Source organism: Macrobrachium rosenbergii, chromosome 36, assembly GCF_040412425.1.
Source record: "Macrobrachium rosenbergii isolate ZJJX-2024 chromosome 36, ASM4041242v1, whole genome shotgun sequence".
NCBI classification, from domain to species: domain Eukaryota; kingdom Metazoa; phylum Arthropoda; class Malacostraca; order Decapoda; family Palaemonidae; genus Macrobrachium; species Macrobrachium rosenbergii.
Genome location: NC_089776.1, coordinates 20235212 through 20260258, shown reverse-complemented (window position 1 = coordinate 20260258; position 25047 = coordinate 20235212). Strand labels below are relative to the sequence as shown.

Sequence of the window (25047 nt, the reverse complement as noted above, 5' to 3'; positions counted from 1 at the left end):
AAATTAAAAGTAAGGAACTTGCATGGCACTCAGCATGAAAGGAAATTTTCTCAATAATGTACTGGCGCTATATCATCGCGGTAATGTAGCATGGTATTTAAATGTTTCCACACTAGAGTTGCAGTTCGTGCTTGAACTTTGCATGACATGGGTAAACATACTCTAGCATTAATTACAGTAGAATCTGGCTTGTTGGATGTCACATGCAATGTAAGCGAACTTTTGATGAAATTAAGATTAAAATATTGGAGGTTGCAAAGTTTTGATCACGGGACCACGTGCTTCAGCCGTGACGTTGTAGAGAGTTGCCAACTAGTATCAGCGGTCTCCAAGTGTATTTTTCTCCACCTCCCCACTGCAATGGGTATTGTGCTACCTGCTGAGTGTTCGTTATTGTCGCGAAGATTGCATCATGACCCCATTAGTGTACAGGGGTTGCCCTTGAGTATTTTGTTCGAGATGCTGATCTCCAAGCAAATCTTATATGCTGGTTGCTTTCAGCTTTTAACCCTATTTTTAAACGCAGTTATTGACCTTGCTTGTGTTTTCATTAGGTTTCAGCATGGCATTTGACTCGGTTATTGCCATTTGATGTTGTGATTGGTTTAAATTCATCGTTTTATCACGAGATTTCCGTAGGAAATTAAGTGAATTTCATATGATGAAGATTTAACGGACTTAGGCGTCTTGACGAATGTAACCGAGTCGAGAAATGTAGATGCAAATATCACTGTAGATGTGAATATTGCCGTCACTACAGTTCGTTCATTAAAATTTTATTGTAAGAAAGCGAATGTTATCTGTTTGACAGTGTAATAAAACTCGTCTTCAAGAGAAGTATTGATATTTGTCGTGTGCAAATCGAAGCGATTCATTATGCACGCTGCCTGCAGAGCAAGATTCCAGAAGCAGAATGTGGTTTTGAAGAGCATTTTCTCAAATACAGTATTTTATATGTATTTGTGGATTTATCGCTTTAACTAAGGTGTATTCATAACCTGCCATGGTTGTTAGTTTATCGTGTTGTAGAATGGTGTATTAGTCTTCGTCAAAATATTTAATCAAGAATTTGAACAAAACAAGTTGAGACTTGGACGGACCCTCCTTTCCTCCCGCGCACATTCTTCCATGTTCCATTTTTGGCAGCTGTCTTGCAGGTCTTGTCTTTGGCACCGTGCAACTTACTCGAATTTCCGTTTTCCTAGATAACTGGAATAACTTAACAATAAATCACAAATCACAGATTGAGTTCTGAAATTTTATTTTATCGGTGGATGTTACTAAACGTGCGAAATTCAGTTGGTAAGGATAGAGTTACCAACAGCACGAGGTATTCTCGTAACCTAGATGACGTCCAGTCAGTGGTTAATTATATTTGAAAGATTTTTCTCTTTCACATTATTTTAGCCACGTTCGAGTGCTATTTCTCAGACATATATTGATATTTAAAATCCTCAAGGTCTTGCTCTTGATATATCAAAGGAAAATAGATATGCGAGTCAAGTATTTATTATTAAATGAACGTGCAGTATATGCTCAGTGTTTTGTGCGATAGCACAAGCGCACACGCACACATTTTTTATACCAGAATTATCCACTGCAGGACTTGGAAAGTTGATGAGTAATATTATTTTCCATTTTAAACTTTCAAGATCAGCTGACCTTGAATAGTCTGAACAAATTACTAAGAGAGCGTGTAAAGCAAATTTATGCTTGAAAGTACTTGAAGAATTCCATTGTTAACATTTATTTCCTAATCCAATTAACCCCAACCTTCACATCGAGTAGTGTCATCTTTTCTATGAAATTCCTATATTAGTGTTGTCCAAGTTTTTTCCCTTCAGCATATGACCTTATAGAAAAAGCGTGTCCGTTCTCAGGTCTGCACCTCAGTGCAATTAAAATAATGAATCCTCTTCCGCACGAAGCATTTCCTGTTAGATACTACTTCCACATTCTCTTCTCTCTCTCTCTCTCTCTCTCTCTCTCTCTCTCTCTCTCTCTCTCTCTCTCTGCATTGTATTTCCATACAGTGCCTTCCCTGGGTACATGACTCTCAGGGAGGTACAATGCATTTACATTTCCTGGATAAGCATGATTGCATTCTCTCTCTCTCTCTCTCTCTCTCTCTCTCTCTCTCTCATTCGTACAATGCATTTCCTGGATTAGAGTGATTCCATTTCCTGAATAAACAACTCTCTCTCTCTCTCTCTCTCTCTCTCTCTCTCTCTCTCTCTCTCTCTCTCTCTCTCTCTCTCTCTCAAGAAGAGTTATTATTTTACAGTGCTGCTGTTATTTGTGGAACTAACATGGAAAGATGCGTGAAATCGACGGAACTGGGTCTGTAGACCTCATTTTCTAGAAGGCTTTCATTCCTACCCTTGACTTCCCTTTGTTATGGAGTCGTACCTCTCCAGGTGAAGTCTTGCCAAGCACTGCATGCTTACGAAAGGGACGTTCAAAGCTCAAAAGTAGTGTCATTTTGGAAGAGGAGTTGTACCGAACGTCGAGGAGAAAATGATTGTTCTCAGGCTGTAGTCGGGGAGAGTTTGGGACAGTATGTTGGGGGCAGGGAGTATCCTTTGAAGGTTCAAGGGCATCTAGTCTTAAGTCTGTGTGGATAGGCTCCAACCGCAAACAGTTCTTATCGTCGGAGATAATCTGAGTGGAATACCTTGCTTTGTGTATGTAGGTTATCATGGGCTAGTTAGAATTTTCCAAGTAATCGTAAGTTTTTTACTTATTTGTGGGAGTTGGAATTTGATGTTCATCATGCTAGTGGCTGAACAATACCTTGAAAATACCTTGCCTGCTGGTTTTGATGTGGCTGACATTGAGGTTATCTCTGTAATTTCAATGCTTGGGACGTTTCATTTCACTAATAATTTTAACTTTTCGAATGCCAGCTTTCGTGGTGGAGTGACTAGCAATATGTTAGTCTTAATGGCCGGTACGGTAGTCCTTAGAGTCACAGTACAGTGTAAGGTAGTCCTTAGTTTCACAGTACAGTGTAACAAGTTTAGACTAGTTTCGCGAACATTATAAATTCCCATCTCCAACATGGTGGAGGAGACTTCCTTTTGTTTTATTACCGTGGAGATAACTCAAGATCTGCGCTAGTGCCTGTACATTGCTATAGATTACCTATATTTAGTTCGTCCATGGTATCTGGCTTGTTCAAAGCCCATTATTTACGTCTTTTAGTTTGAACCATAAATCGTGGTTTGCCTCTAATGAAACTTGTTAGTATACGTATGCGCACGCATGTTCCTGCAAGGCACGTGTAATAGAATTATGAAAAGTATAGGACAGTCATTTTCGTGATGGCTATTAACCAAGTTTGTGATAATAACTTAATTAGAAAACTAGAAAAACTCTGAACTTTATCACTTCTGTGTACTGGTAGCAACGACTAATGGTAGTTCCTCGTAGGACGAGTCGGTAGAGTTCTCGGATAGCACTCGGCTAGGCCCGAGTTCAAGCTCTTAGAGGAATTTATTTCTGGTGATAGAAAGTCATTTCTTGGTATAATGTGGTTCGGATTCCACAATAAGCTGTAGGTCCCGTTGCTAGGTAAGCAGTTGGTCCTTAGCCATGTAAAATAAGTCTAATCCTTCGGGCCAGCCCTCTCTAGGAGAGCTGTTAATCAGCTCAGTGGTCTGGTTAAACTAAGGTATACTTAACGACTAATGGCAAGTACCAGCCTTGTGGTTTTTCAGTCCCCACAATCTCTCTCTCTCTCTCTCTCTCTCTCTCTCTCTCTCTCTCTCTCTCTCCAAGTGTTGAATCACCTGTGTAATACACTTGAATCACCTGTGTAATTTGCCTTATTATAATTCTGACTTACATTTTTAGGCGAAAGCTTAAGCTCCGTGTTCATGGTTGATCCAGATAAAGACCGTGAAAATATTGTAGTCCTTAAAGTTTTGTAGTGTTCTTAAGAGTTTAATCTATTGTAATGGAAACTTGAAATATTTACCACTATCAAGAGAGAGAGAGAGAGAGAGAGAGAGAGAGAGAGAGAGAGAGAGAGAGAGAGAGAGAGAGAGAGAGAGAGATTCACAGGGATCATCCAAGTATAGCATAGAGAAAAGGTATAAAGAAGATCCAAACCCTCTGAATATGCTGTTTTAGGTCACAGGTTGGAGTAATGGATATTTCTTGTAGCTGATGTAGGAGAAATTATTCCAGTCCCAGAACTCTCAGTTGTCTTCGTTTGAGAGTTGAGCAAAGTAATGTTGATCTTATTTCGAGGGTTATGTCCACAATGAAGTTCATGTAGGCCAATCCTTGGTATTTAAGCAAAGCATGTTGAACTTCCGTCTGTGTGCTCAAATCCTACAGTATGCAATATTAGTCGTAGGGGTTAAATAGGTTCTGGAAAGTGCAAATACACTTGATAAAAAAATAACTGCTGTATATTTTGCAGATGAAGGGTTTCGCCAACAGCGAAATTTTCATAATTCATGAACTGGGTGGTAATTGGAAACTGCTGACCTATTCAAAACGCACATTTCTGATGTAATTCTGTAGTAACTCTTTATGGAAAAAGAACCAAAGTCTGCTGGATTAATAGGAAGCGTTTCATTTATAAAATGGTGAGGGGCAGTGGGTTGGCGAGAGTACCCCTGCACTTGCTTGTGACAGTCTCATCAGGTGTAGTGCCAACTCTGCGGAGGTGGAGTGTCATTTGTTTTTAAGTGTGTTTACTATTACATTTCGAAATACGATGGCTGCTGAATATCTTCCCCCAGGTGAAAATAACCAGAAAGCAAAGAGTTTGGATTTTCCGGCTTTTAATTTTTAGGACTTTGTTAGGTATAGTGATTGATGTAAATTTTATTTTCTTGAGATGTGGACTCGGTGTAAACAACTTGAATTGGTATTGTCATCTTGTATTCATAGCAAGATTAAACATCAAAAAGACATTTTTTCTGGTTCTGGAGATCTGTGGCTTTTTTGTGAATATGTGAAGTGTATTCGTGATTCTTAGTATTTACATTTCTGCACGTGGCGTATACACAGAGGTTCCTGTTTAAAATTACTGTAACGTTGAAATAGAAATTTAATTCTGAGGAAACATTGTCAGCTCTCCCAGAATATCATTGATTGTCAGCATTTCAGGAAGGTGACGAATTTCACACCCCTCACTCACCAGTGAAAGTCCTCGAGTGTATTGACAGGGAGAGATTGCATCACCCATCCAACTCATTTTATATGTAACATTGTATATAATTTTGTATGTAACTATGACTGTTTAATCATGAAAGTTTATGCATTTTAAAAGCTTATTTTTCGTTGTACTCGTATACGGCTCGACAGAGTTTATGCTGTTATTGATAGAATAAACCGAATTGCTTTAGTTTTGTCAGGTGATAAAAGGGCTCTGTCATCATTCCTCTGATTGAGATGTTAGAATACCTGGAGGATTGTTGTAATATTTGTATTAAAATGTAATTCTCTCTCTCTCTCTCTCTCTCTCTCTCTCTCTCTCTCTCTCTCTCTCTCTCTCTGAATGGAGAGTTTACATGACTAAACGTATCATGAAACTTAATTTGTTGTGTTTTAACATCTTAGCAACAATTTTATAAATGTTCAAGTATGTAGTTTCATGCGGTGAAACTTTTTGGAAATCCGGTTATGTTTTGATGAAAGAACACATGCACAAGTTGTTCCCGTGGTTACTTTCCAAACAGCGTTTAGTTCAAAGTATGTTTGCTTTCACGTAATGCTTATGATTAGATTTGTGAAAACACTACCCCGTTCTGATAAACATCTCTGCATTAAGAAATTATAGCTCTGTTGAGCCATTCATATCTAGTTCAGATACTTAAAAGTTATTTTTTGTCTGCTTTTTTTATTAGTCTGTTGTAATGGGGCATATCGTTTCTAGGAATGTCATACTTTGGGTGTTCGAATGTATCGTCCATATTCCAGTAAGCTATGCAATGTTTGGATGGAGTCTGCAAAACAGTATACTCCTGTCGGTGTCACTTCTATTCAGCAAAGTGGGTAGGGATTCTTTAGGTTGTGACATCGAAGATGGGATTGTATGCAGTATTTTTGCATTCATCTGGGTGTTAACGTCAATATTTTTTCATGTTATAAAAGTACATTATCATATTTTGTTGTAAATACACATCTTAGCATTTTCACAAAAATGCCGAAGTTTTGTATTCCTTGGGATGTGGAAATATTCAGTGTTTACGTTGTGAATTTTTTTTATAATACAGTTTTGAATATTGATCTGATATATTGCACGGTGGCCTAACTCGTGCGCTGCCCTTAAACGAATATGTAGTGCAATTAATTTAGTATGATAGTAACAGTCATTAGTAGTAGGCCCATCTTTGGGTAACCAGTGCTTCGTGATTAGGGTCATATTTCACTGCCAAAGTAAGGCGTTCGATAATCTGATCGCAATGAAAACGGTTAGCCCTGGTCTGTGTGGTTCTTCCTGCAATATTGTAGGTAGTGGACCCTGTGGCATGTCACCTTTAAAAATGGGGACCAGAAGCCAGGAGGGATGCAACTCCACAAGTCGTCTGTTTTATTGATAGGTTGTCTTCATTTGTTGCCCGAAAGTATGGCGTCATGAAAGTAGGAAATAAGACGATAGCCGTTTTGACTTCATGTATTTTCAGTATCATTGTATAAAAATTATATTTACAGGCTAATCCGTTTTGACGATGTATATTTTCAGTATCAGCGTTTAGCAATTTAATTAAACTGCTTATGGTTAGGTTAATAGTCCAAATTGTTTTTTTTTTTTGGATGTGCAATCAAAGTAAATGTCTTCGACAATTTGAATATTTGCTGTTAGCGAAATGTAAGTTCTTGATTTACGCGCGTTTCCACTGTATGGCTGGTCGTGATGAGTCGTTAGTTTCTTCCCTGTAATGACGACTCGTATGTATCTCCCTTCCATCGTATAGAGGTCAAACAAGACGTTGCTATGTGGAGGAGTGGCACTTGTTGTCACGCCAATCAGGGCAGGAATCGGCAGCACCCTACAGCATTTCCCTCACACGCACATCCCCGATTGTTGCTAGGAGAGTGGGGAGAGCCGCTCGTGTTGTTGGAGCGAGTGGAGAGAGCAGGTGGTGAGGAATGGGTATGGCAGGGGGACGGAGAGGGCTTGGGTGTTCGCTTAGAGGCTTCCACAGAAGGTGGGATTAGGATTTTGTCAGCAGAGGGAGGTGGTAAAAGTTTTGTTTGCTGCTTTGCGAAATGTTTGATCAAAAATGTGTACTCAACTCCTGGGCAGCTTGAATTAATGGTGTGTGACGTAACTTCCTCCAGCCGATTCAGGGGAGGAGAGTACGTTTCTTGACAGGTTTACTTGAGAACGATTCGAATGCAACGGCCTGCAGCCGCCTTAAATAATTGTACAGGATGTGGGGGCTTGAATACCACGTAAGTATTTGGATATGACTGTCCTTGAGACGGTAGATCGGTGATGGTATTTTTGAACAGGTAATGGGATTTTTCTCTCTCTCTCTCTCTCTCTCTCTCTCTCTCTCTCTCTCTCTCTCTCTCTCTCTCTCTCTCGTGGCTCAGGTGAGAGGTATTTATTTCCATAATAACGACGGTGCTCACAGGGGACACTGGGTGGTTTTTGGCTCCATGCCCACAAATGACTTGTGCAATGAATACTGTGTGGGAAACCTTCATTTGCTGTTATTTCCATTGATCTTTAGATGGGGACCATACTGTAAAAATGTAATTCTGTGAAAGTTCAATAGACAATGATTCACTGTCAGTACCGAACCACATTGTAGAATTTGAGTGGCCAATAGGACTGTTTCCTAGTCTAGGCCCGAATGTCAAAGTTCGTGTGCGTTATTAGTGTAATGTAACTTTAAATGCATTTTGGAAAATAAAGATAATGGTTTTGTACTAAAAATTTCCGTATTCAATATTGTATAATAGATGGGAAATTTCTTATGCACTAGATTAATAATACATTTTAGGTTGATAGTTCACACTGACTTTTGACTTCAGACCAGATGGTGATTATTGTAATGACAAATTATGGATTATTACACATGACTTGTAGTTCGTAGTTACCGAGAAAAAGTTCATAAGCACACAACGTTACACTGTTTAGTATGACAGCGAAAATTATCTGAGACGTCTGAACCATAGACTATATCTGCGGTCTGAGCAGCCTGTCTTCCATCCCTTGATAATTTGAGGAATCATCACAGTTATAATGCTTATTCAGCTTCTCACCTTTTCATACACAACGCAAATTACATGAATTTATAACGTGAAGGCTTTTACCAATTGAATTTTACTTATGTAAATAAGATGGAAATTTTCCTCTTTTCAACTGCCGTATATAATTTTCAAAATGTAATATGGAATATTTTTCGAAATAATAGTATTTCTTCTTCAAATGCACAAACTACTTGAACTTGATTCTTTAGTCAGATGTTTGAACCAAATGAATATTCTTTTTTATTCTTCAGAGCATACTTTTGAATGTTTTTATTAAAACATTAAGTGAACTCCAATGGGCGAGTTCGGCAGCATTTCAAAGGCCGCGGGACCGGTTTCCCCAGGAGATTCAGTTAGTGATAACTGCGTCTTTGTCATTGGGAAGGTATGATGGAAGCGTTGTCCAGAATATGAAATATTCAAGATACAGTCTTTCGGCAGTTCATTATCATTATACCAAATAACACCAAAAGTGAGGTTATGAATAAAATTGAGTGTACATTGCAGTAAATAGTATATCCCGTCCTTGGATCATCCATTGCCTGCAGTAAAGTATAATTCTGGTGCGGGGTATTTAATATATAATTTCAAAGTATAAATTGCATATTAGCATTCAGTATACAGAATATACAGAATTAATGGTTTATATTCGGTGTGCTTCAGAATATTGCAGATGGGGTTTTTGTTTTGGAAGCACAGTACGGTATATCACATTTGCAGTATAAGTTTCCCAAAGTTATTAATTTCAAACTGTGGTTTGGCTCGTTCAGAAAAGAGAAAGTTGGAGTGGGTTGACAGCAAGATAGAGATCCAAAAAGATAAGTTAAAGGCTATAAACGGGTTATAATAGGGGGAAATGCCGTTAGTAATGCCAACAGTGCACCATGCGAGGTGCGCTGACGGCACTACTACCTTACGGGGGTGGGGTTATGATTTGGGGTTGAACGCTGAAGGAGTAGGAACAGTGAAAGCAACGGGGTGGTGGGTGCCTAACTTTCATGTTATTCCGTTAATCCACAATGTTGCTGTACGTAAACACCCGCGGACACTTGTCTAACGTCGTCAGGTATGAACGTGACGATGTGACTGAAGGAAGTTGCAGTAATAAGTGTATCAGATATTGATAAAGAGCTCCACTGGAGGAGCATGAGTTGTACTTTGTTTTTACGACGCAGGTTATGTAGATCTAACTATTCTACTGAAAGAGTCGTGATATGTGTTCAGGGATGGTGTTGAGGTACTTTGCATGTTGTAGAACGGTTCTAGTCGTTGGTAATTTTTCAGTTTATATCTCTCTATCCAAAATTCTTTTAAATACAGTTCATTTCAAGGAAACAATGTTCATAGGTCTTTCACTGTACACAATTCCCATTGTATCAAAATAGGAGATAATTGTTCATCATTGAATGATCGTATTTGAAGCTCTTAAATTTTGTATCGTCATTGTTTTAACTTTGATGCTTCACAGTTAATTTAAACATCACTTAATTTTCAGCCCGGCAGACATACGTTGGTGCGTGAAGTGAGTTTACAGATGATCGAAAAGTATCAACTTTGCACGAACAATCCTCCAATCTTTTTCATTATTTAATCGCCTTATTGCCCAGAGAATACTATATAGGATCGTATATGTTGTAAGTGGGTTACGAGAGACAGCGCAAGTAATTTTAATTGTGAAGTATGGCCTTCGGATAGCTTCTTTAGTTGCATAATTAGAATGTCGTTGTTTAAGAGAAAGCAGGAAATGGTGAACGTGGTAATGTGGTCATGGAGAGAGAGAGAGAGAGAGAGAGAGAGAGAGAGAGAGAGAGAGAGGTAGCTTCTTTATTCCATTCTGTTTTACTGCATATACGCGTTACGTGACATCTGCCATGAATCTCCTCCAGAGATTAACCGTTTGTAATTGCCCCGGGTGGTAACATGCTAGGCTAACGTATAGGACGACACAGTGACCTTAATAGGTGATGGTATCTTGAAGCGTTCTAGAACTTCTTTCGTGCATCTCATTAATTGTTTACCTTGATTGACAGCTAAATTCTTTTTTTTTATCTCATTTGTCCGGTAATTATAGTTAAGGACAAATTCTGTACAGTTGCTTTTTATAAAGACCAATTGTGATATATCTTGATTAAAGATTGATTTCCGTTTCCCATGAAAACCGATTGTTAAGCATAAATTTCCGGGCGAGTGGTTCAGATTCCAGTTCCTCTTAGTATCCAGTTTTTCCTGAGTATTGTAACGAACCCGTTTCACTGCAGGGAGAGTGACGTCATTTAACGTTATGTGTGAAATTATTAGTTTTGGGAGAATCTTTTGACGTCGAATTGGTCAGTTGTTGGAGATCGTAGACTGTTGACAACCTGTCAGTTTTGTGTCTTGGGCAGATAGTTATTTTACATGATGGTTCGAAGCTTCTTGGAAGGAGGTTATAAATTAGGTTGGAGAACTTTTTTTTTCTTCGCCTTAGCATGAATTCGAAAGCATTCGTATGATTTTTTCTGTCGAACACACATGTCAAATAATTGAAGGTGACGTTCTTTGGTGCTAATCGTATCAGCTCTGTTTTTAACTCCTAAGTCTAATGAAACATCTTTTTCTTATGTAGCAGTTATATAACGGAAATTGCCTGCGTTTCGAAACAGGACCAAGAGAACTGGTAACGTGGCGGTATTTTTAACTATTGAAGATTTTGAAGGTCGCTAATGACAGCTGAAACAAAAGACAGGTGTCTCACTGAACATAAACCCTTTATGATCTTTGCCTAAGCCTCGCCTCACCCAGGTTACGAGCCAGGCAGAATGTTTTGGAAGCCTTAGCTGGTAGAGCTACCATCCTTAGCTCACAAGAGATCGTAAGGTTGTGTTGCCAGTTGGAATCTGTCAAGTCCTGAGGAATGTTTAAACATGGTACCATAATATAAGCGAAGCCTGATGATAGCCCGTTGGTAGAAAATGCTACTTACAGACTCCAGACTGTATACTTTTAAGCTGTGGTAGAGGAGGCTGGCATGGGTGGAGTTACCCATAGGCAGTCGTGCCTACCCCAAAGGACAGAGTACCTTCCCAAAACTCAGACCAAAGAATCTTCATTCAGGTTAAGTTAGATGAGGAGAGGGCTGGCTGGCACTGGTGAGAATAGGCTACCCTTAGGTTGTCTTGATCCTAGGTTTCAAAGAATTCATGAATCTCGAATTTTCTTGTATCATAGCTCTAAGTCAAATGGTATGAAGATAAAATTTGAAATTTCAACTTCAAGAATTTAGAGATGCCTGTTCTTCAGCAGAAGCCACAGCCCCTGGAAGGATACAGTGAGTATGGAGGTTGGGTTTAAATCACAGTCTACAAACTAGTTGCTCTAACCTGTTTAAAAACTAATGGAAAAAGTGATTAACACTAGACTGGTATGACATTTGGAATCAAGGCTTAATTCCTCAATCGCAATTAGGTTTTTGAAAAAACTGGTCTACTCAAGCCCTGGATTGTCCAACAAAATTTAGCAGGGGTAATATGGCAAAATCTGACAACTGTGCCAAACAGGTATTCGCAGCTACATGTTTGAAATTCCATAGAGAAGTATCCTTAATGGTATATTATTATCAGAGAGGTTGTTTCCTATCCTGTTAAGAGCTCTTTGTTGATGAAGTAGCCAACCACTCTACTGAACTGTAATGCCACATCAGCCCGTAAGCACCAGTAGAAATTTATCAGTATCATCAGTAAATGGGCTGATGACCATGTACTAGATGCCGACATACGTTTCATGTAGACTTGTACCGTTTAAGCATTTAAAAATACTTGTGCAACATGTTGTGTGTTCCCTTTTAAGCCGATGCTGACAACATAAATCGTAAATACTGGACACCTTTGGCCACATTTTTAGAATTTCATTCTTGCCAGCAAGGGTACAGAGGTAGCCAATACATTAAAATTTAGACCAAGCATTACTAACTACCTAGGTAGCATTATTCTTTAGTACCATGTCTGCCCTTTATTATTTACCGTAAAGTAGACCGTACCTGTTGACAAAACCATTTTCCAGAATTTTCATATCCTTGCCTTTACCATGGTCTTGTTGAGGCCTAGGGCATACCATCCCGGTACCAATCATCGTGACTTACACCCAAGATTTTCAAGTCTTATCTTGTGGATTTAGTGATAAAAACACATTCTTCATGTTAACATTGAATGGTTAAGAAAAACCCACTGTAGAAACAAATTTTAAGTAAATAAATGTATTTTAGTGACAATGTATGTACTTGAACTGTTTTCTCTGTTTTTTTTTAACCATCTAGTAGAATGTTTGCTCTCTATGTAGATGGAAAGTTTCCTAATCACGTTCTGAGACTCGCTGGTCTTCGGCATAGCTGGATAGTCAAGAATTTTTGCACCAACATCCAAAGAATACCTGTATCCTCTGAACCTCCGTTTGTATTTACATTAAAGCCAATCAGTGAGGCCCACCCCAACTCATTCTGTCGATTTATTACACTGTGAATACACGGTGATAGATTCAGGTTTATCAGCTCTGACCTGCTGATGGACTCTTCTTCTGTCGTTAAAGCTTATATTTTTCTTTTTCCCAATTTACGTCATGGTTCACATTGTGTAAATATCATTGCCAAAATTATACAAAGCTGCTCTGCCTCATGTGGTAGGCAAATCGTCCATTTGATTGTAATAATGAATTTCAGCAAAGACATTTAAAGAATACGTAATAGGACACCTGTGCATAATCATTATGATTTTCGTGACTTGTGCTCTGACGGATGATGGTGTTCTGATAGGAGCTTGAAACTTTGCCGAGATATCGCCTTCGATAGATCTTGTTTAGTGCTTTAATGTTAATGTATCCTTAGCCGAACGAAAAATTAGTTGTTTCCAAGTAGACGTACATCTCGTGGCGTCGAGTGGTCCTTGTTTTCTTGGGTGCGTTTGATGCAACCAGGAATTGACGAACGCGGCAACACACACACAAAGCCGTGACCTTGAACTCTTGCATATACAAGACTGAGATATCGTTAAATGTATGCATTTGACTTGTAGGAACTTCATTCTTGAGGCATGTTGGAAGGCCTTCCTGTTGGGTTTCAGGAGACAAAACTCGATGACACCTACCTGATGTCAAGGTTTGTTATGGTGTGATGTCCCAGTTAAATAATAATGACAGTGATCACGTGAAGTAATAAATTATTCGAGTTCATGTTTCTTCACGCACTATAGCTATTTGAATGCATAATGCTTAACTCTTTTACGCAGTCGGACGTTTATCATTAACATATCAAGTCTTTAAAATTGAAATTCGGCAGTTCCTCGTTGGAAGGGTCGGTATAGTTCTCGGCTTGCACTCTGCTGGGCCCGCGTTCGAGTCTCCGACCGGCCCATGAAGAATTAGAGGAATTTATTTCTGGTGATAGAAATTCATTTCTCAGTATAAAGTGGTTCGGATTCCACAATAAGCCGTAGGTCCCGTTGCTAGGTAACCAATTGGTTCTTAGTCACGTAAAATAAGTCTAATCCTGGCGAGCCCTAGGAGAGCTGTTAATCAGCTCAGTGGTCTGGTTAAACTTAGGTATACTTGAATTGAAATTCGGTCTACCATATATCATAAGTCGATGCTGCTCTCCACCAAAAACATATGCAGTTTGTTGACACAGTACCTAAGGTACTGGAGAGAAGTTTAGTTATCCTGAACACTTTGTTACTTTAACTTTTTCCCTGTAACTTTGACATTCTTTCTGTAACATGTGAAAGGAAAAATTAAACATTACGGAGTGGCTGTTAACCTTAGCGGATGCGCACGTTTGATTAGCATTGTTATTGTTAGAATATGTTAGTTTTAACATCTTATTTAAAAGTAAAATCCACTCGAAAGCTGCTGAATCACTTAATATTTCAATATCCGCTTGGATAACTTATGGATATCTTAGTAACGTGGGTCATTGCTCTTAGAACAAAATGTCACTGACATAGTGTACAATTAAATTATTGGAACCATATGCAATTGAAATTTGTCTTAGCCACTCAGTTTCAGGCAAATATTAAGCTTTAAAATCCGGAGTAAAGGCACATCTGTCATGTGTTTCATAGTTTCTGAAGTGTATTTGTACATGTATTTATTAAATTACTTCGTAAACATGACCACTAAAATCTCCTATTTTTCAGAATTGTCGGAAAACTGGGCCACAACGCGGGAACCCGTAGTGGAAGGTGTAACCTTCTACTGCAAGTATCTTGGGTCAACAATGGTGGATGACCCGAAAGGCGAAACCACAACGGCCGAGGCCATCAAGCGCATCATCCAAACGGCCAAGATGACCCTCCTGAAGCCTGACAAGGTCAGCCTCCACGTCTCCGTCGAGGGAATTCGCGTGCAATACACGGAGACCAGTGCAACGTTAATCCACACATCTATTTACAAGTGAGCAGTATGTTAGTTCATGTGATTGTAACAGAGGGTTTACTTGCTGCTTCAAATAAGTGCTTGAATGAGAGGCTTACAGTGACCATTAGTGTTCTTATTGTGCGAGCAACTAGTCACCTCCCCATGACTTTGAGGTTATTGCTCTTCTCCCAAATCATGCCGTAGTGAGGCTTTGTGAAAATAAATGGGTTTTGTAAGTTATTCATTGTTTACAAGAACTTGCATCATATTTACCCTTCGAAGGCATTTTTTCTCTATTACAGTCAGCGCTAGTTGTGAAGAGGCTTGTTTATGAACATTTGGTTAGTACTACATTGTTTGTACTGCAAGGTATGTGAGTGGTGGTTCTTTCTCGAGTGACATCTGGTCTGGCGGTATCCGTGTCAGTGTAATATTTGTGGCTTAATAGGCCTCCCCGTATTGGAATCCTGTGGCGTAACCATAGATAATTTTCTGGCTTCTCTATACGGACCCATATAGAATTTGCCTCGTTGCTGACCCGTTATTGCATAGGTCTCAGTAGTGTGATTGGTGCAGAGGGTGGAAGTGACTGCATGTTTATATTTCAAGTCTATTAAGGTCATCGGTAAAAGTGTCATTGTCATTCGTCGAGTTTCCGAATTCGTTTCGGATGACGGAGATTGGGGTCGAAGTAACTGTCTGTGGACGCTGTTCGGAGGGAATTTTTATGGCACCGTAACAGCCGCAAGACGCACAATTCCTCGCTATGGTGTGGGAGAGAGAGATCTAGAACATGAATAATTCGTGTAGGGTTTGTGACTCGTCCAGATAGTTTGCTTGTTTGTAAGGCTTAACAATTTAGGTATCGTGGAGCCTGGTTGCACGGAGACTTGGAAATATTCTTTTTTTTTTTTTTAGCAAATTTTTTTTACTAAAATGTGATGTTGATTTTTTACTGTTTAGTAAAGCAGTCTAATTTGATAAACACTGACGTTGATTATTTTCATAATTCAGCTACTTATCAGTCATAATAATGGATCCTTTGTTGATTCCGCCGTTTATTTAGATTACCATAACACAGAGGATAGTGTTACGGAAAACCGTTTTTATTTTAGATTTAGTACTGACGTTTTTATTTTAGATTTAGTACTGGTAATTTATACGGAATGTCTAACCGAGGTAAGGTGGAAAAACAAGCATCGGTTTTTAGAAATACGGTAACCTAGGGTCGTTTTTAAGAAGTGGATGAGGATAGCTTACAGCAAGTTTTCAGTGATGTTTAAGACTGTGGGGAAATTGGGTTCATCTTTAATATTGGACTTTGTTAATAAGACATGGTGTAACCAAGACTTTGGGTAAGTTTTGCTCGTTTTTCGTAGCATTAATACAGAATCATAGGATTTTAAGTATAAAAGATTATTGTACATAAATTCTGCGGGACCTGGATATGAACATTCATGATATCGAAGCCATTGCACGAACATAATTAGCAATAAATTTATACAATCAACAGACGTTTTAAGGTAAATGCAGGACTCAATGAAACGATAGAAGCGAAGCGAAATCAAGGCACGAAACTCCTTTTCCCTAAGCATATTTCCGAGCGCTTAACTCTTTGAAGTTTATTGGGTTCGATTGTTTGTGTTGTAACTGGATAATCACGCGATTAGAATGAGGTCAAGATGCGAATGAACTTTGCAAAACTTTGCAAGGTCGGCGGGTGACATGAACACTGTTCGGCGGTCGATTGCTAAGGAAGGTCACCTGGTTTCTGCATTCTCGTTCTTCGTTTTTCCTTGCGTTGATAGATACAGGAAGTACGGGGCTTAAAAACACCCCTGACTGTCTGTCATCCTGTATGCTTTCGATAGAACTTATTGCTTGCCGCGTGCATTTCATGTATTTAAGACGACGGTGAGTACATTTAAATGGCGTTTAAGTAATATATGATTTACATTATGTTATCGTGATGCTTAAGTTCTCGTAGTCTGATGTCATTGCATTTCATTCACAGCTATTTTCCGTGGCTAAAATCAACATGAATCATATAAATGTGAGGCTGTTTCCTTGGCATATTTTTATCGAAGATCATTTTATGAAATTCGTTATAATAAAGTTGTAAAAATGTCAGAAGGGAACCACACTGTAAATAACACGCACTAGAATGTTAAAATATATCCGTCAGAACAAGAAAAGAACCTTAAATGGTGAACTGCGTATAGTTTGACGAGACCTTGGTCAGAATGGCAAGTATATACACGTGTGTTGTCATTGTTTGTGTTTTGAGTAGTCTTGCTTTGCTGGCTGCGCGTAAAGGTCACGGCATTCCGAGAACGCCATCCTCTTGTTGTGTAATACGATATGCCACGTGAAATGTTTGTTCCATTTGAAGGAGGGGTTGAGAGCAGTGGAATGTGACAGCACTGCACAGCATACGAAATAGATTTGACCGTTTAGTTTTTAAAGAGGATCTCTTTCGCAAACAGGGGCGCGCGCCAACTTTGGTACATCAGAAATATGTGAAAGTAAAACGGTTTAGGTGAAACGGTTCCTACCGCCTGTGTATGTAAAGCCTTCAATTTACGTTTTAATACATCAGGGGCTCTGCTGCTATTACAGTATTGGCTTTGTCAAGTCACTGAATGAAGTTCGTGTAATTAGCCCCAACTTGAATGCTGCTTTCGATCATATAAATAGTGAGGCCCTGTTATCAAACTTAGAGGGGCTTAGATTGGCTTTTTTTCTATATTGGGTCGTTATAGTGACTACAGGAATGTAATCTCGTGTTACTGAGGGTAGTGTTTTTGCTGTTCACCCTTTTATTGCGTACTTACGGGTTTGGCCTTTAAAAACAAGCGTGCTGTTTATGTAGATGATGCTACTTTCTTCGCACCGATCCCTTCTCCTTGATATGGACTTCTGTTTGCTGAATCTCTCGAACAGAAAATAAGTTAAAATTAGTTAAACTTGAACAAAACCCAATGAGTGAAACACAGTAGGTCTCAGATATTTGACCACCCCCTCCGTTCGTTTCATTGGCAATATATCTTGTGTGCAACTCGTTTAAAACTGTAGGTGTTATTCTTGATTGCAACTTCACTTTTGAGATGCACACCCAGTTCATCTCCTTTCCAACAGAAATGGGTACACTAAGTTGCGATTTTGAAGACCAGACTTTTATGAGGAGGAAGTGTTTTAATTTTATTCTGACAAAGGTTGGGAGACCTGTATGTCATCAGCAACTGACTCGCAGTGTGAGTTGTTGGACAAACACTAGAGTTCCGTTAAAGTTTTTATCCCTGATCTTGTTATTAATCTCTGGTTCCGTCGTTCAGTTATCCGTTTGCATGCTGTTCAAGATACTTTATCATTTTGGTCACCCTTTTCATTCATTTTCTCCTAAACGTATTATGCCATTTTCTAGATAACCAGTTAATTCTAACACTGTTTTTCTTCGGAGGTTCAATACCGCACAGTTTTCCATAAGTCTCTTGTGGAAAGATCTTAATCCTGTAGTTAAATCGCGGGAACTTCAATAGTTCCAACTTTGTGCAAATGGCATTTTGTTTAGGAGGCAGACTTGAGTCTCAATACACACTATTATTTTTTATTTATTACGTTCTTTAATTTCAACTTGTTATAGGAAATGGGGATTCTTTGAAATAACCATGCATAATAAGCAGGCTTTTTGTGCTGTGTATTGATCAGTCGTTATATCACTCGTAATGCATTATACTATATCTGGCTATTTTAATATGTTAATATCTTGCCTGTATTCTTAGCTACATCTTCGTCCGTCAGTATTTTCATGGTTCCATACATTAGTATGAAAAACATTGCTGTGAAAACTAGTAACGCCCCAGCTGATCGGGGGGAAAGTTTATTAACGACTCGGCTGAAAAAGGAAGTCGTGAAAATGGTTTGGAAAGGAAACAGCTTTGATATCGGTTATCAAAGGTTATACCTGAGCACGTTTGTGCCCGTGTAGCCCGGTTCTCGCGTTTTGTTGTTCCGGTGGGAACTTCACACCAAGGCTTGTTACGCGTCAGAATCCAAGACATCTTGAAAGTGACGCGTTGTTCTAGATTACCCTTACACTAACCATGTTTAACATGGACGAGCAGTATTTAGGGACTTTCATGTCTATTGATAAGGAAAGATATCGCTGCTTTGACCTTTATGAATTTGAGCACATGTATCGAATGCAGAACGAAACAATACAGTATTTTATATTACCCATATTAACTATTTTATGCTCGTTAATTTAATTGCATATCAATTAAAGGAATTATTTTGCTCATCGCAGCTGTATGACGCGGCTAAGGTAACTTGTTTAGGTACACCTGCACCAGACTCGGAAGCAGTTGAGCTGGCAGTCATGCCCTTGAACCACCAAGCCGTGGACATTCGTGAATGTATTATACTTTATGAAATTCTTCGCTTGTATTTAACCTTGTAACTGACATTTTGGTTTTCTCTGATGAATCATTTTAACTTGCCTACTGTGCGAGCTCGGCTTTTACTGCGTCATTGTTTTGAAGATGCTGTTGAAGGTGAGAAGTATGCTGAACATGGCTTTAGCCCCCATAAGTGGGTGGGAGAGCGAAAGGTCTTGGCATGTTGCCTCTGCCCCACTAGGAGGGTGTTGGGCTTGGTTCCCAGTCTCGTTGATGTAATGGAGATTATCTCTCGTACTACAATGATCGTCTTCGTTTTGTGTTCGTGGAAAGTAAGGGAATTGATAGTAATGAGGGAATAACTGGAGAAGCGGGTTTGATGTCACTTCAAATGAAAACAGCCTTGGTTGGTTGATGAATCCAGAGGTTCATACCATACTTTTTTTTTTTATTCAAGGTACAGGACCGGCTAAATTTAAACCAACCAACCAACCAACCAACCAGTAATGTAAACTTTGATGTTTAAGGTCTTTAACTTCCGATTGGTCCTTGATCTCTAAAAGTGCAAAGCAAGTGAGTAGCACAAGATGTTGTCTTGAAGACTTTCGTTTTGCACTTTTGTTATGTTCTTGTTGAAGAGGATCTTCGGACAATGTTATTGGTGTAGCTATTTGTTTGTTTTATCGTAAATTTTAATTAGAACCTCTTAACTCATTCATTCACCCTTCTTCAGCAGTAACTTCAGATTTCCAAAATGTCAAGACAAGCATTTAAAAAGCTGATGATCCTTAGCAATACGGGTAAATAAAATTAAAGTTAAACCCTTGGTTGAACAAGTTAGAGAAACTTAGGTGATTGGAAAGTTTGTGCACTGGTCATATATTTTGGTAAGGTGTAACAGTTGGAAGTTAGTTACTAAATCTCTCTCTCTCTCTCTCTCTCTCTCTCTCTCTCTCTCTCTCTCTCTCTCTCGTAGTGTCAGCAAAAGGTTGGCTTTGGTTAATTTTTAATGGTAACCTGGTGTTAATGTCCCAGAGAACGTTGGTTTAACTTTTAACTTTATTTACCCGCATTGCTAAGGAATTATCAGCTTTGTAAATGCTTTGTCTTAACTTGATATTTTGAAATCTGCAATTACTGTTGATGAAGAGTGAATGAATGACTCAAGAAGTTCTAATGTCCTTACCATACGGCTTCCAAATCAAGGTAAAACGTAGTAGGTCGTATCCTGCAACCTTGAGGGTAAGGGCCAGATCACGTGCCTGGCTCAACTGTAAACAAAAGTTCGGAGACTGGATGCGGATAATGTAGGCTGTGTAATCTGTAGATAAAAATTGATATCGCTGGGAACAGATAACTTAGTTGTCTGCATAGTTGGGGTAACACTGAAATACCTCAAAACTTTACATTTTAAAAGAAAGTACACACGTCCTCGATATGCTCTGATAACTGTAAAATCTGCAGATACATTTTCATGTGTACTTATGAGAACATGAAAAAACCTCGGTTTCTTGTAAATGTATCGGTTGCCCAAGTGAAAGGTGAATGTTCGGACAAGTTGTGTGTGCCTAGGAAATAGGGAGGATATCTGCGTAGTAACCTCCTTCCTCCTGGTGGCGCCAGCAACACAAGGAGACGACTACGTCATGTGTACAAGTAAACGTGCCCAGGAATGTTATTTGAGAATTAAGTGTTACATCGTAACTGAGCATGATATGCGAAAGTTTGTAAATCATCTTATCAGTCACACACTTGTTTGAGAAAAGCTTTAAATTTCTCCCTGTTAGTGCTGACATACGGGACAAAATGAGGATGAAACTGGTGTCAAGTGAGGCCCTCGTGGTGGTGAAATGCTAAGACGAGTGTCACTAGGAAGGAAAGCGAGTTAGACACAACTGCAGCCAAATTCTCTCTCTCTCTCTCTCTCTCTCTCTCTGCCCAGTAATTCAGTAATTTAAAGTAGACAATGCTAGCGAGTTTGATTCTGTACGGTAAGCTTTATTAACTGCGTTCAGAGAAAACGTACGTAAGTAAATCCGCGCCATTCGTGGTTGAAGGAGCGCCCTATTCATTGTTTTTCAGGTGCTATATAAATAAGTCACTGTTCAAGTTGCAATACAGAACATCTGCGTAGAACTTCGGGGGAATCCAACTTAAGATATATTATATCAGGTTGAGATGTGCGAATTTGGTTTGTACCCATAAAACCCTTCTCATTTTAAATGTAATGGAGTAACATATGGCTAAAATTTTTAATGAGTGCCGTGATGGCTACTCCATTAGGGAGATACCTTTTAAGGGAAACCCCCATATTAGAAGTGGAAGATCAGTTGATCGTTATTGATTTTTACTCTTTACCATACCATACACGAGTCTGTTTGCAAAATTTGCTTACCTGTCACCTAACAAGTATCGTTGAGAAACTATTATAAAAAAGAACGGATTTAAGATGTAATTAAAGTTTAAACAAATCCCTTGAACAGGCTGTATATCGCTGCGAAACCTTCGTTAAAAAGTTTCCCGAGATGGTTGGCTCTGCATTCGGTCATTTGTGACAGGTTGGTTAGAATTCCGTCTTGGGTTAGACGATGTACTGTATATATGTGCTGTGGTATGATCACAGATGCGATCCGTTAACATTGCCCTAGTTCAGAAAAAAAGAGGCTTGATTAAATTGAAAAAGTTTCATCCCCCAAAGTCTATTATTCCTTGTTGTTGAATATATTAAATAATTAGAAATTTGGGTCGAATTTTTAATTCGTTTTAAGAACTAGCGAGTTTCCTTGAATCTTATATCAGTTGACAGCACTTTACAGAAAATCGTGTAACATTAATATGCAGGTTACGTGAAGATTTGGCGTCGTTAGGAGTCGAGATGCCTTAACTGCACAGGAACACTTGTGAGGGCATAATTGCCTGACTGAAATTTTGGGATGTTCGTACCACAGTTTAGTGGACCTATTGCGTGTGACATAACTGAATGTGTTTGACTTGCTTGGTGATTTGTGGAAAATCTCAAAGGCAGTGATTGGTTCAGCTCTTAGACAGTTCAGTGTTTGGTGGTGGGACATTTTAACTTGTAATTCAACTGTGTTTAGTTTCACTGTGTCGTTGAACGAATTCTCAGAACAATCGGATGAACTACTAGGACACGAATGAAAGCTGTGCATTTAGGCAAGGTCTAGAGTATTATACTCTCTAGAGTCTAGACCTTGCATTTAGGTGCTCAGTGTAATCCTCTCTCGAACTGGAAAGCTTGCTGTACTGGTATCGTGCAGAATTTTTAGGATGACTTCATACCAGTCTTGCTCCGAACTTTTCGTTTTTGTTTTTCCTTGAGTGACCGTTCATTTTTCTTTTGAGTGATAATCATTTGTCCAAGACTGCTCGTTTTCGATTGTCGAATGTTTCCTCAGCGAGTCTTTCATGTTTCAAGTTAGCCTTTGTGGTAAATAGTATGCTTTAGTTATTCTGAACAGTTTCTGTACGGGGTGCATAAAAGGAGGGGAATATCAGGCAACAAGCCAAAATTCAGGAGCCACTGGTCTAGACCAACACGTGTTGGCAGTGATACTGAAAGACATAATCCTAATTGACAAGAGATTCCTTGAACAGACCTCTACTGACTTTGTGCTTATATAGTTTATTCATACTTGTCTCCAGGTATGATTTGGCTCAGCATACTGAGGCTAGAGGTCTACAAATTGGTATGTTGATCATCCATCCTCCTGTCATAAAACATAACAGATTGCAGCCCTGTAGCCTCAGTAGTTTTTAAATTTTATTTAAGGTTAAGGTTAGCCATAATCGTGCGTCCGGCAACGATAATGGACAGGTTCAAGTTTCATGGGCCGCGACTCATACAGCATTATACCGAGACCAACGAAAGGTAGATCTATTCTCGGTGGCCTTGATTATACGCTGTACAGAAAACTCGATTGCGCCGAAGAAACTTCGGCTCATATCTTTCCTTGTTAGGATTTGTGACAGTCGTACATTGTGTGTATCGCCTATAGCGACGCATGACGCCGTATGACATTTTCCATTAATCTTTTTCTAAGTTGCAACACCACCGTATCGTTAGACTTGACACCCACTTAAGACTAGTGTTCTGGTTCGAAATGTCGCCTGCCGTAATGATAAATTTCACTGACTCATGTCTTGACGACGGTTTACATTAATTACTGAAATATTTGAAGATCTGCTTGAGTAAATATTATAATGAACTAAAAGAATTTCCATGTAGGCATTAATTTCACACCACCTGTTATTCTCTCAAATTTCAAATTAGGACTAGATGAAACGTTTTACAAGCTCTTGTATTGCTTCTGTCACCCACGTATATATATATATTTATATATTTCAGGATCTCATACTGCTCGGCTGACGCCCATTATGACCATGTCTTCGCTTTCATCGCTACGAACGATAATGACACGTGTGAGTGTCATGCCTTCTTGTGTCCCAAAAGGAAAATGGTGAGTTCGTTCTGGCTGTCGTTTGCAAGTTCCGTAAACACTTATTTCTAAATCTTTGAGGTCGTATTCCTTAAGGTTCAATCGGCTGAATCTACTAACATGTAGCGCCGTCCTCGCCCCTGTTGAAGAGAAAATGTAAAATTTTGAATTCATTTGATAAGAAATGTACTGTTAATATCCTCAGGTATTTATCACTGAGGAGTAATGTGATTTACTCCAAATGTTCGTAAATATAACTGGTCCTGTACTCTACTGTGTTTTCATAGAAGTTTTAGTTGGTAATATAGTTGGTAATAGTTGGTTATAAAGTCCTTCCGAAATGAAAGGCCATTTACTGTAATGTAAGTTCTCCTTTAATTTGAAACCAAAAAAGAATCATAATCTAGCTGGTCGGACCAGTGGATGGATCAATTGTCATTTTTTATCAATATAACTGAGCACACTATTATTTTACTGTGATAGTAGCTTACTCCCTGGTATATCGTATGAAATTTGTTACTTGTGAATTGTTTCTTTTTAGGCTCAAGCTGTGACAGTATCCATAGCACAGGCATTCAACCTTGCTTATGAATATTGGAAGATGGCTGTGGAAAATAAGGAAAATGGGGAAATCTTTGCGCATGAGGAATTACCTGCGGAAGTGACGGTAATGTCAGTGTGTGTTTGCTTATATTTACTAGTAACCTAGCAAAACCCGTATGTCGTTTTTCACTTAAGCTGCATAGAAGTAAATTCTCTTAATCCTGTGGGGGTCTTGCATTTCAGAATGTTGGATGTAGTTTTGATTCTAACTCGTGTATAAATACTTATGTTAATTCGTTGCCGTTACTCAGTCCGTAAAATGAATGCAATAGTTCAAGCATACAATAGGTGAAACTAACCCTTAATGTTATATTTCATTCAGCGCAGTTTTAGTTATTTCTGTCATTGCAGGTTAATGCTACGTCACCCAGTGATCAGTCGAAGAGTAACAACTCCCAGCCTTCGAGTCAGGCCTCTTCTCCAATCCCCATTCGTCCTGACTTTGGATCCTCAGACATGAGCACCTCAGGTAAGCTGGGTGTTACTGTAGGGAATGTACGAAGAAAGGTATTACCCATACAGTAATAAATTTAAAGGAAAGTACTGTATTGCCCTGAATGCAATTAGTAGGAAGATAAACTCCTGCTTCAAACATTGAAAAAGGTTGGAGTAATAGCAGAAATATAACAATGCCTGACTCTAAAGTTAAAATGGTGACCATATTCTAATTAATTAAGTCAGTAAAATTGTAAGAGGTTTGTGTTCACCTCTCTCCATCTATCGAAGATGTTTGAAAAAATGGACGTTTTTGTGCAAGATGGGCTGCAGGCCAATGAATTTGTAAAACTACAAATTAATGTCGATCTAGACTTACGGATTTTACAAATGAAAGCTTTTAGGCATCATTGTATATTTAATAGAAATCTTGATCAGTTTAATATGGCTTTCATTTCTTTTTATTACTGCAGTTCCCTGCTGCACAATTTTCAGCTGTAAAGGATATCATTGAATAAATGACAGTAGCCACTCAGCTTGCCTGATGTTAA

At 38.9% G+C, this 25047-nt stretch overlaps 1 protein-coding gene across 2 annotated transcripts in view; it reads left to right on the top strand.

Annotated features, from left to right (window-relative positions):
- The window catches only part of LOC136825011 (low density lipoprotein receptor adapter protein 1-B-like), a 44690-nt gene that overhangs the window by 13587 nt on the left and 6056 nt on the right, over window positions 1–25047 (top strand). For both annotated transcript variants that reach the window (XM_067081044.1, XM_067081042.1), the window contains exons 2-5: window positions 14385–14640; window positions 23368–23479; window positions 24000–24125; window positions 24413–24530. In XM_067081044.1, coding sequence (XP_066937145.1) covers window positions 14385–14640; window positions 23368–23479; window positions 24000–24125; window positions 24413–24530 — 612 coding nt within the window. The remainder of the gene's footprint in view (window positions 1–14384; window positions 14641–23367; window positions 23480–23999; window positions 24126–24412; window positions 24531–25047) is intronic.